The sequence below is a fragment of the Narcine bancroftii genome, chromosome 2 (genome assembly GCF_036971445.1).
Source record: "Narcine bancroftii isolate sNarBan1 chromosome 2, sNarBan1.hap1, whole genome shotgun sequence".
NCBI classification, from domain to species: Eukaryota; Metazoa; Chordata; class Chondrichthyes; order Torpediniformes; family Narcinidae; genus Narcine; species Narcine bancroftii.
The window spans coordinates 74,712,057-74,724,509 of NC_091470.1; the positions used below are offsets into that span (position 1 = coordinate 74,712,057).

The window sequence follows — 12,453 nt, forward strand, 5'->3', positions numbered from 1 at the left end:
GACCTGCGGAGAGTGAGGGAGCGGTGATGCAAGCATGCCCACGGGGTCCAGCCGCCCAGTCGACTGCCATTGGTTCCAAATGGGCTTTTAATGGCCCATTGAGGGAGCCGATGGGTATTTTTATTTGAAAACCTGTGACTGTGGGTCTGTGCCCAAGATGGCGGCAACTATTAATCGGCAGAAACTGAGGGGCTGCAGACTCCAGGGAAGTGGAGGACTGGAGCAGGGCACCAGAGGATGAGAAGATCAAGGTGAAGCGAAGGAGTCGACCCATACGGCGGTGGACTAGTGAGAGGGGTCTGCGGCTGAGGGACCAGTGCATGCTTCGGGCTGCCGGTGACTTGAAGAACACATGGAAACTGTGGGTGACTGGAGACTTCTGTTGGGAGACTTATGCCAGGCGTTGGACTGCTGGAGACTGCCTCGAACTGGCTGGAGGGATGCCAGGTATCAGAATCTGAGTGCAAGGGTGATGAAGGGTTCCTGACCACGTGAGAGGTTCAGATCTGGAGCTAGGGTTGCCAGTGGTTTTGACTGGACGCTGTGTGGCTGCAGAAGAGCTGGAGGTGAATCTACAGACACTCAGTGACTCTGAGGTGACTCTCTTTTGCTTCTCCCCCTTTGACTGTAAGTCTGACTGCAAGAGGCTCTTGGGCAATTCCTGCCAGTGTGAATCTGCCTGCCTTGCAGCAGGCAAAGGCATTCATGAAATACGGCACTGTTTTATTACTATGACAATAAATTGAATCTTGAGTCTTAGTGATTCAAGCACTGGTCTAGCTGCTTAAATGTTGAGTGTACCTGCCTCCACCACCTACAGGCATATACTGTGTTCCATTCCTAACCGTGGCTAGAAATGACTTGATGTGTCTTTGAGCTGATGCACAATTTAATTTTGCCCAGTGAATTGATTTTCAAAGCAATGATGTGATTTCTTTCAATATACAGCACAGAGAAACGTACTAAAAGGCCATCAGTCCTGCACTGACCCTTGTTAAACCCTGTAGGTAATTTTGTCATTGTTAAAAAGCAATGTGGGCGTGGATGGGTTAGCTTTGTCGATTTGCAGTGATTTCTGAAGTGGGGTGATTGTACAGAAAAGCTCAAGAGTGGGGGGGAGGTCCTGATGGATTATATTACTTTTGTTGCCCCTATTAATGTTGCCATGTTTTTGTACCTATCAGGCCACTCCTGATGTGGAACCAATGTCCATTCAACAGATGGTCACTGAGGCGTGCCAGTCTGCCCTTGAAGAAATGCGATCAGACGCAAAGATTATCCACAACCCGGAGGGATCCAAGGGAGAGGATGAAATCCCAGAGGTAACTGACGGTGACCTGAGCCTCTCCGGGAGAAGGAGTGTGGAATCGGCCGTGGAATGCTCGTTCAACGAGGCGGGCGAGGAACCAAAGCACTTCAGCAGTGAAGACTCCTCAGAGGAGGAGCAGGAGCAGGATGCCCAGAGTTTTCTTTCCCCTTCGGTGCTGGGGAAAGCTAGCCTCATTGCAGGACACTTTTTGAATAGTCAGTCAAGGTGCAATAGCTTGGTGATGGACGACGGCAGCTCCTATGTCTGCACAATGCCAAAGGTAACCAACAGGCAAAGCAGCCTTGAAAGCGGCGACAAATCTTTGTGGAACATGAGTGCACATGCCGAATGGCAGTCGAGTGATTTTCAAGCCGGCACTGATCAAGAGAAGGAGCACCTCCCTGATGAGTCCTGCCTGAAAGGCCAGGAGGATATGGAATTGGACTTGGAAGCTGATTGGCATATTCCAAAGAGAAGAGACTCTACTCTCTCCAGGAAGGACCGGTTGCTTATTGAGAAGATTAAAAGCTACTATGACAATGCAGAACATGAAGATGCCAACTTTAGCATCAAGAGGCGAGAGAGCCTAACTTACATCCCTGCAGGTCTGGTCAGGAACTCTGTATCCAAGTTAAATGGTCAAAACAAGGAAGAGAATTTGCGAGAAGCAACATTGAGAAGGCGATTGGCGTCCTCCAATGTCACTATTCCCTGCAGGAATAGTCCACCAGTTCCAGCCGTGCATGACTTTCCAAGTACCTGTAGGGATGCTTGCTTATCTTCAGAGCCAGGTCAAACTTTGGAGACTCCTCAGGTACAGTCAAACCCTCCTTGGAAGCAAAATCTGCCTATAGACTTTTCAAGGGAGATTGGTCCCAGTCCACAGGATCTGATTACAGAAAGCGAATTCCGATCACCTGTGGACATGATTAAGATTTGGAATGAAATGGAAAGCATGTCAAACAGTGCCACGAAGTCTCCAATAGGGACAGAACAGGAACCTGAGCATAACTCTGAGAATGCAAAGAACGGGGAAAGCAAAGATCCCAAGCAATCTCAAGTGAATCATTGCAGCAATGGAAGAACCAATTTTGGTCAAGATTTCACTGAACCACTAATTATTTTGGAAGATGGGGATTTAAGTGCAATTACAGAAGTGTCTCCCACTTCCCCGCAAACAAAGCCTGCTGCGGACAGTGGGTTGCAAGCGAGAGTAAAAGATTCATCAGTAAATGACGTCTGCAATCGAACCAAAGAATTTGTTTCACTGTCTCCAACGCCACTGGGCATCCAATCGCGTAAATGCTCAGAGGCAGAGGTCAAATCCACACCACCGCCAGCTTCCAGTCCCAACCTAACTCGTAAGAGGCGTGACCCTCGTGCTCCATTCACAGGACCACAGGTCGTCCAGGCACAGAGCGAAGAGCTGCTGAGAGAGGTGACGGAGAAGATGAAGACCAAGGTTTATCAGCTGGCCAGGATATACAGTCAGAGAATTAAGAACAGCAAGCCAGTGATCAGAAAGAGAGGGAAACTACTGCAGGAGGCACTGGTGAAGGAAGAGAAACAGGGAAGTGAAGTCAGCAAACTGGTAACGGTTCAGGAAGATGAGAAGGAAATGGTTTCTGCTGGTGGGTGCACATTTTGTTTATTCTTGCTGCCTCGACTCTGTGAATGTCCATTTTACTGACAGTCCAACAAATATAATGATAATTTTGTATACATTTTTTCAACATTTTCCTATTTCTATACACGTGTTTGTGTGCGTGTATGTGCAGACACAAAAGACTGTGTATGCTGGAATTTAGAGTGGTTAACTGGATAATTATAAGGGAGAGAGCACACCAACATTAGTTTGATTAGAAACAAAACAGTAAGAAATGGTTGAATGATTGACCTCTTTATCTGAGGGCTTTAGCTCCAGTAACAAAGGAGGTGGATTAATAGCACAAAGATAATTAAGTGAGTGCAATACAGAAGCAAGGATGCAAAGTCACCAAAATGAGGAAAGACATATTCCAATATTCTTCATTTTTAGAAGGGACAGGCAAAATAGAAAAGGAAAGATGTGCTGATAGATCCGACAATAAGGATAGCGTGAAGATGGCTACCGTCGGGAAAAAGGTACAGGAGCCTGAAGACGAGTACTCAGCTGCACAAGGACAGCTGCTTCCCTGCTGCCATCAGATTCCTGAATGAGCGATGAACCAAAGACACTGCCTCACTTTGACTTTTCGTGCACTATATTTATTTTTGTAAAGTTTGCACTGTGATTGGTGTTGCAAAACAACACATTTTGTGACGTATATAAATTCTGATTTTGAATCAAGGTTCATAAAAGTCAAGCAATAGAATTTGTTTAGATGGAGCTAAGAAGCAGGAAACAGTGAGTGGGAGCCCAAAATTTCAGATGATATGGCATGGTGTAGGAAACTAGAGGTGCATATTAAAATGATGCTGGTATCAAGGGGGATTTTAATCCGCAGAATGGACTGCCACAGACCCCGACTGATTAATGAAATGGGGTACGTTGTAAGGATTTCAAGCCAGGCAGTTTCTTTATCTGTCTCTCGTAAGGTTATTTACAAGCTTCATGGATAGCAAGGGGAACACCAATATCTGGTACCACAAACCCTCCAGCTAATTTATTGGGTTGGGAGCTCCTCTGCAAATTAGTTTGCACATTGAAATCTTCCTCAGAGAGGTTGGCTAGAAGGGCCAGAAAACTGGATATTAAACCAAATTAGCTGGAATGATGTGGGGGATATCAAATGGCTTTCTTGAGAAGGACCAACAAATGAATAGACAATTTTGGATTGAGTATTTTACAATGACAAAGGGTTAATTATTAATCCTCTTGTTAAAGACCCTTTTGGGAAGAGAAATCATTTCTTTGCCATTCTGTTAAATTTCCTTTGCTTCCTCTAAAGCACTTGAACATCTAAGGTTTAAAATAAAAATGATCTTGTACCTTGTTGCTGAGGGCCATGTAAACAGATGTCAAAAGATCTCTTTATAATGATATTTCTCTTTACCCTGAAGCAGATAAACCAAAGGAATTGTCACCATTGCAACACTACGAACAGATTATTATCAAAGAACAGGTCCCATTGGCAGCATTAGCAGAAGAACCTGATGTTTTCTCGCCAACTAAGGATTTGCCAACATTCCTTCCATCTGTCACCAAGGACACTTCACCCAGATGTTCTGTCATCAATCTAATGATGCCTCCAGTGAGGCCCCATTGCAGGAGGCCCCTTAGCCCGACTGAAATGGAAACCTTCTCATGGCCTGATGTTCGAGAGCTCCGTTCCAGGTATTCCTCCACACACGATCAAGGTGGAAGGGATTCTTTGCTGAGGGTGGCCAGAACAAACCTCTTCAAGCCGACTGGATGTAGCTGCACAAAGCAAGGCCGATTTGCCAAGAGCATGTCCATGCCAAATGGAATGATAGAAGGCAGAATGTCCCATTCCAGTTTCCGGGAACAAAAGGGCAACTCTAAGCCTGGCCTCAACCCTGCCAGTGCAGTGGAAGAAACAGAAGCTTCTGGCACTGGGGCCAGGAAAATGTTGCATTCCGATTCTTCGGTCCAGTATCTGCAGCAAGTGGCTCCTGGGAGTTCCTCCAGCAGCCACACAACCTTGGATTGTGGGGGCTGCACACAATGCTCCAGTTCACATTGCAATCATTGCCACTTGACCAAAGGCGACGAAGTCACTCAGTACGTTTCTACAGAGTTCACTCTGCAAGACGATCAGAAAGTCATCATCATGGAGAAGCAGCCAGAAAGTGCTGACCGTTGTGTTCATAGGAATGAGCAGGCTGCGAAGGACGTTGGGAGCGATGATGAGGGCTACATCCAAATCAGGTCCCCAACGTCTCGAGAGAAAATATCCCTCCGAGCTGTTGTGGAAAGGTGCAAGGCTTATCAAGAGTCGGAAGAGTACAGGTCCCGGCAGGAACTTGAAGACAAGGGCAGCAGGCTAACAACTATGAACCCAAACACCAAACTGTACAGTTACAGAGGAGGAAAGAAGGTGGCCACTCAGCAGCCAGAGCTGAGGAAGGGGGTGCACCCACTTGGCAGTAGGACAGATCTGACCCAAGGCCTGGTGAAGAACCTTAGAGAAAAGTTTCAAAGCCTGACCTCTGCCAGTTAAAACTTTCCCCTCAGCTGCTTGTTTCAAATCAAATCTCTGTACCTGAACAAATGGGTGTATGAGATGTGGACATATTTTCTGGACATGGCCAAGATTTTTTCTGAAATATCTGGCAACTGACATTAGTAAATGACATTGCAATGCTTAACAGGTTATTTATCATTCCTCAACAAATTCACGGTTGAACAGGTTTTCATTTGCACACCCTCGCGTTAATTTAAATGTAAAATATTCTCCTTAAACTACTGTGGTCACTGCAACCCAGCAATGGTCAGGCCCATGCGAGGATGCTGTCTGTTTAAATATTCAGTCAGTGGTCCTCTGATGTGGGCACACTCTGACAGCATCTTCCCTTCTAAGAAGGGGTTCTCTGTTTCTATGAATTTTTACCCCCTCCTTGGCCTGTCCTCCTCCACCCCTCTAACCTATAGTCCTTTGTGATTTCTACTACTCTCCTCCACTTTTGACCTCTTGGGCATCACTCCTTTTAATATTAGTTTCTGTGCCTTCAGCTACTCTGGTCCTAAGCCTGGTAATTCCTTCCCAAGACATCTCCAGCTTTTTGTTGACCTTCAAATCTTGTCTCAGAACCTGCCTTTTTGAACAGACTGTAGTGTTATCACTATGTGAAATCTTGTTTAATAACCCTCTGTGAAGAACTTTTATAATGTTTTCGGTGTTAATGACGATGTATAAATTGTTGTTTATATGCCAAAAAAATTCATGACCTGTTTTTAGAGCCAAACATGCTATATAATCATGTTAGTGAAGTGAGTTGTTTCCCAAATTGTTGACTTCAATGGAATGATTTTCCATGGTATAGTAGAATCTACCATTATCACCTTACAGCGGCCTTAGCATTATCGGGGATTAATTTGGAGGCATTTAATTTTATTTCCTTAGCCAATAACTAATTAAGCCATTGATTATTGGCTCTGTGTGCTCCTTCACCAGGTTAGTGCACCGTTTGGTATGAAATATCCAGATTTATTGCCTTGTGTGTTGATTTATCTGATCTCAAGTGTGGCAGCAGCGCAAGAATTGCTTTCAGAATGCTCTAAGTTTGGAGTTGCTGCCCCAGTGACTATTGGAAAATTAATGCAGGTTATCAGTTTAAGGCAAGGTTGGTCTGTAGTTTGATGCTAATGCCTCTCTTTGTTGCTATCAAATGGCACACTCGCCACTTTAACATGCACTATGGATAAAGTCTACAAACACCATTCTCCTTTATTCCAGGAAAAGTGAGGCAATTCCTATACAATTTTTCCATTGTTTAAAATAAATTGTTGTGCTTCTTGTGTATCACAGTTGGCACATGACAAACTCATGCAAGTTATAATGTGTTAATGATCAGACGATTGGATTTTACTAATGATAATTAAAGGATGCTTGTTGAAGACAATGGGAAAACTCCCCTACTCTTTAAAAATATTGCTGTGGGATCATAACAGTACACAGATGCTGGAATCAAAAGCTAAACACAATCCACTAAGCAAACTCAGTGGGTCAAGCGGCATCAATTAATTTGTGCTTCTATACACAGTCCATTCTTTTTGTCCCACTGATGCCCTTGATCCACTGAGTTCCTCTAGCAGATTGTGTTTAGCAATATGCCAGGGTCAAGGCTAATTTCCCATCGAATAGAAGGCACCTCTGATAGTGTAGGACTTAGTTTAGCATTGGAAGTGTCCATTTGGTTATGTACTAAAGTCAATGCAGCGGAACAAACTTTGACTCGAGAGATAATGCCACATGTCAATATATTTTAATCTGATGTGATTAGGACTTGATGGGACTAGGTAGTTGCATGTTGAGTGGGTGGTTAACATCATAACATACCATACACATTTTCTGTGGAAACACCAACTTCTGCCTTGTTGCTACTGTTCTGTGTTGTACCCTTCTCAATGCTCATTGTCTTGTAGAATCTATGCATTTTCTTCCTGTGCAGCGACTCCTTGAAAGGTGGAGTCACTGAGTGCCTTAAAAAAATTAAAAAATCTCGCACTATCTTGTGTCTCCATACTGGTCAAAATCTGTGGAATTAATATGTGCTCATAGATATGCCATAAATCAACAACTACACTTTATCGTGGCTGCTTTATGAATTGTGTCACTTGTAAAGAAGTGGTTTTTTTTAAAAAAAGCTGCACATTGTGTTTGAAGGATCTGATGTATGGTTATGACAATGTTTATTTTGTTGAGGGAAATCGTGGCCTTTAATGAAGAAGGAATTGTCTCCTGCACCACCTCGATGAAGACGTTGGGAAACTGAGCAAAAGACTGTGAGTTAAGCAGACTATGCCTGCATCCGAGCTGAAATTGTCCTTGGGGTTGTAAGAGAACAACTGTCCACCAGCAGGTAAGGCCAAGTTGCTGTGGCTATTATGTTCTCCAGGTTAATATTATCCTAAAGGAAGGGAAGTATGGGATACAAATTGATTTACTGAGACATCAGCTGAGGAGAGATCGTGGCCCAAGTTGGCTTTCAGTTTCAAGTCCATATATGGTACCACTCACTTGTATTCACATCCAGAAATGGTTCATGCAAGTAGTGTGCATTTTGAATCTGTTTGCTGGCTGCCTCTTATTGGTTACTAGAATTGAATGTAAATGCACAGGTAACAGCAGCAAGGAGATGTTGACACTGGGTAACCACAGAATGTGAGGATTAAAGGTTAGAAAATATAGGGAGCCTTGGTTTTCAAAGGACATTGGCAATTTGTTTCCGGGGAAGAGGGATGTGTAAAAAAAAAAAAAACTTAAATTAGAAAGGCTAAAAGGAGGCATGAGGCTGCTTTGGCAGGCAAAGGGTTTCTACAGCTACATTAAAAGTAATAGTGAGGGGTTGGTTATATGAGAAATTTTAAATGATTTTTTTTCCCCCTTCAGTATTCACTAAGGAAAGGAGCCAGGTGAAGTGAGGTAGTCATGGATAATATACAGATGAATGAGGAGGTAGTATTGGCTATTTTAAAGAGAATCAAGGTGGATAAATCTCTGGGTCCTGACAAGATATTTCCTAGGACCCTGAGGTAGGATAGTGTACATCTCATTGGGGGGGGGGGGGGGCGGGGGCTCTGACAGAAATATTTAAAATGTCACTAGCCATGCGGGAGGATGACTCGTGCTTAAAAAGTCCCCAAAAGTAAACCTGAGTCTGACATTGGTGGTGGATAAATTAATGGAAAGTGTTCTTAGAGATGCTGAATACAATTATTTGGAAAGACAGGGATTGATTAGGAGTAGACAACATGTTTTTGTATGGTTTAACACATTTTAATGTTTTTTGAGGTTACTAAGAAGGTTGATAAGGGAAGGCTGTGGATGTTGCCTATATGTACTTTAGTAAGGTTCCGGCATTAGATATTAATGTTGAAGTAGTGAAATAGATTCAACAATGGTGTCAGAGACTAATGGAGTACTTCAAGGATCAGTACTGGATCCATCCTGGAGGTTTGTCATATACATTAATGATCTCGATGCTAGGGTGGTAAATTGAATTAGTAAGTAAGCTAATGATATGAAGATTGGTGGTGGCGTGGACAGGTTATCAAAGCTTGCAGTGGGATGAAGTTTTAATACTGATATATGTGAGGAGTGCAGTAGAACAAAGGGATTTAGGAATTCTGGTACATAATTCCCTGAAAGTTGTAGATAGGGTGGTTGAGATTGAAGGGGGAATTTCTTCACTCAGTGTGGTGGGAATGAGCTTCCAGCTGAAGTGGGTTTGATTTTAATATTAATATTTAAGGAAAAGGTTGAGAATCACTGCTCTAGACCCAATTGCTACTGAAATATTTTGCTTGATTAAAATTGTTATTGGCCCATTTCCTTTGGAGTTATGAAACCATGCACATAATGAGTCAATTAGATACAATTAAAACAGTGGTTTCAAACCTTTCCACCCACACACCACCTTAAGGGCACTGATGGCATCGGGAATACTTAAAGTGGTATGTGAGCAGAAAGATAAAGGTTGAGAACCATGACCCTAGTGGAATGTTTTCAATGAAAGAATCCCAGACTTTTGACCTGCTGAGTTTCTCTAGCATTATTTTTAACATGCAGTTCTCATTAAAGGAAACTGCCAAAAAGACTTCTCAGTTATATTTTCTTGTTGGTTGTCCACCTTGGCTTTGAATTCACTTGAGGGTAAAAAAGAATGGTAGATGACCTGTTACTATTTATCGCATGCAGTTCACCAAGTAGGAAAACCTCTTTCATTTATGAAGTGAGCATTCACTGGCCAAGATATTTTTGATGTCAATCCTACTTTGTTAGAAACAAAGTCCAAAAAAAAATTGGGCATCCTGCGCCAAATGGCCTGGCCCTGTCTGATTTCAAAAAGGTAAATGAGATAGTACTCAGCCAATGTGTTTATTTTGCATTATCAATGAACTCCCTTGATTTTAAAAACAGGGTCATGGTATCTGCTGCATTCATACTTGAGAATATTCTGGGATTCTTTCATTGAAAACATTGGGTAGTGGTTCTCTAAATATTCCCAATGCTCTGTGATTTGTAAGGGATTGCTTAATGTGGTATACAAGTGTAAAGAAAAAGTTTGAAAACCACTCTGACTCGCTTTGTGCAGTTTCATAATTTGTATCAAGCAAAATATTACTACTAAAATCAAACCCGCATCTGCCACTTCAGCCGGAAGCTCACTCCCACCACCCCCTTCAATCTCGATGCATGTCCTCTTGTTTGAATCTTCCCCCACGCTCAATGGAAATTTGTCACGCAAATATCTCATCAAAAATAAAGCAGCCCCTGCTTGGAAACATGCAGAAGTCCCTGGTTTGTAGACCTGACCTGCAAATTAGTATTCACCCAGTCACTTAGCAACATAGAATCTATAAAAAATAACCTACAAACCCTGGTGCAATAAAATTTAATGTAATTACCATAGATGTACAATAATGATCAATACCTATCTGAATTCCCCCTTTTGCTTACTTGAGAGGGTCATATTGCACATATTTCTTTAACTTGAATGAAAACCTTCCCTCCAGTTAATAGACAAGAAAGAATAGACCACCCTTGGAGGTCAAAGCTCCAATAAGAAATAAATCAAAGGCTGAATTATTTTAAAAACAACTGGATACTGAGGATGAAAAATTGCTAATCTTTCATCCTTAATATCACCCCCAAAGGTTCCTTCTGGTTGATTTCCATAAAAGGAAAAAAAAACTTCCTGTATTAACTTCAAAAGGCCAATGCCTCTCCGTGATCTTCTGGACTCCATTCATGGTGGTCAGCACAGCATGGTCACATTTAAAGCGTGTGGTAAAGGGGATGGGGAACAGGTAGAGGTTGCAACTATATCAAATGATTTTAAGTCGATATAGACCAAATATCACACTCAATTTTGAAGAAGGAATGCACAGAAATTATCTCGATCCTTTCATGGAGTAGTGAGATATGAGGCACAAATTCCAATAAGATTTCAGCACCCCACAGATCAGAATTACTTTTGGTTGTATCTTGCATCACTTCAGCATATTGCCACAGCATGGAGAAAGTTGGGGCAGAGAGATATGGTTACTGCAGTGTTGGATAAGCTTTTCTAACTGATGTCCAACTACTTTCTTTCCCCCTACTTATCCTTCATAAACCTGCCCATGGATATTGGCACAATAGTTCTCCATTACAGAGGGAATCAAATCAATGCTCTGCTATAACTCATTCCTCTCATTCTTTTACATCTCTCCATTTGATTGGCAAACAATTTCTAAAATGCTGGGTGCAGGAAAAGTCACCCTCGCCGTGACATCACTGTGTTGCCTTGGTCTTCTTACTTTTGTTCTTTTTGTCTTTCTTCTTCAAGCCATCCATGTGTGCCCGCAGCAGATTTGAGTACGCCTGGAAATCCAAATAATTGAAAGAAATAAACTTTAGAGCACACCTAACTGAATAGCATCGCCTGAAAGCAAAAGAGTTTAGCTAATTTTATTTCTTAAAGAACCTGGTGGATGGGAAAGGAGGAATAAATCAACACATCTTCCCTTGACACCAATGACAGACCTGATCTATGTGACTGGATCACAAAATCTTTATGGATTCATTCCTGTGAGACTTTAATGTGGAGGTCTGTCATTCAATTTCTTTTTTTTCAGGAAGCAAACCTTTTGAAAAAAATTTTGTCCAGAGTAATCAGACCAAAGAAACTTGTTGAGTGAACAGAGCCCATCTCAGCAGCATCGGTGACATCTGGTGGTGGTCTGCAACGATACTGCACAATTTGCAAGCAAACCAACAGCAACAAAAAAAACCTGTTGGTGCTGCATTAATTATTAATTACCCTCTCACTTCTCAACCTATGCTATCCAGAGGCAGTAAAATATTTCTACTCTTGTGAAAGGTCAGCCAATTCAATCTGGGGAAAACCTGGGGATTTTCTGGTGCTCCAGTTTTCCAGCTGACCTGGAATGAGTACAGGCTGTATTAACGTATTCTGTCAAATTTTGATAGCCCAGGTATAATGGAATGAACTGTAGTGTTTTATTTTAAACCAGAAAACCCATGGAGATCTGTGCCTAAGAAGGGAGCTCTCATTGTGGTGTAGCAGACCTACACAGGGCACCAGGGACCACAGTGATAGGGCCAGGCGGCTAAAAGATTCGCATCAGGTTGCTGGAGACTGGCTTGTGGGAACCAGAATTTGAGAGAGTGCTGATGGCAATAACAGCTTCCTAATCACATCAGGAGTTTGGAGCCAGGCTCATTGAGATGTCTGGAGTGCAAGTTCACTGTTGGAACACAAGAGGAGAGACTGTGCATGCAGGAGACTGGATCCATGGACAATGTCTCTGAAGAGATTCTCTTCAGTTTTTTTTTCCTGGTGCCTTTGCAGGCAAACAAGTAAACACTGCTCATTATGCAAACAACAATAAAGGAACCATGAAAATTTGGCAGGGAAAATCCTTTTCCTCTGACGCACGCACGAATCCAGAGCAGAGGGGTGCAAAGTCAAAA

The 12,453-nt window shown here is 42.6% G+C and overlaps 2 protein-coding genes across 5 annotated transcripts in view; one reads left to right on the plus strand and one right to left on the minus strand.

The window, feature by feature from the left end:
- LOC138753751 (pleckstrin homology domain-containing family G member 3-like) overlaps window positions 1-7,482 on the plus strand; it is a 204,071-nt gene extending 196,589 nt beyond the window's left edge. Inside the window, exons 18-19 of the mRNA XM_069917117.1 lie at window positions 1,185-2,940; window positions 4,352-7,482. Of these exons, the coding sequence (XP_069773218.1) occupies window positions 1,185-2,940; window positions 4,352-5,472 (2,877 nt within the window). The 3' untranslated portion in view covers window positions 5,473-7,482. The remainder of the gene's footprint in view (window positions 1-1,184; window positions 2,941-4,351) is intronic.
- Window positions 7,483-10,353: 2,871 nt separating this feature from the next.
- The window catches only part of srp14 (signal recognition particle 14), a 34,866-nt gene continuing 32,766 nt past the window's right edge, over window positions 10,354-12,453 (minus strand). For all 4 annotated transcript variants that reach the window (XM_069917109.1, XM_069917110.1, XM_069917108.1 and 1 more), the window contains exon 5: window positions 10,354-11,340. In XM_069917109.1, coding sequence (XP_069773210.1) covers window positions 11,251-11,340 — 90 coding nt within the window. In that variant the 3' untranslated portion in view covers window positions 10,354-11,250. The remainder of the gene's footprint in view (window positions 11,341-12,453) is intronic.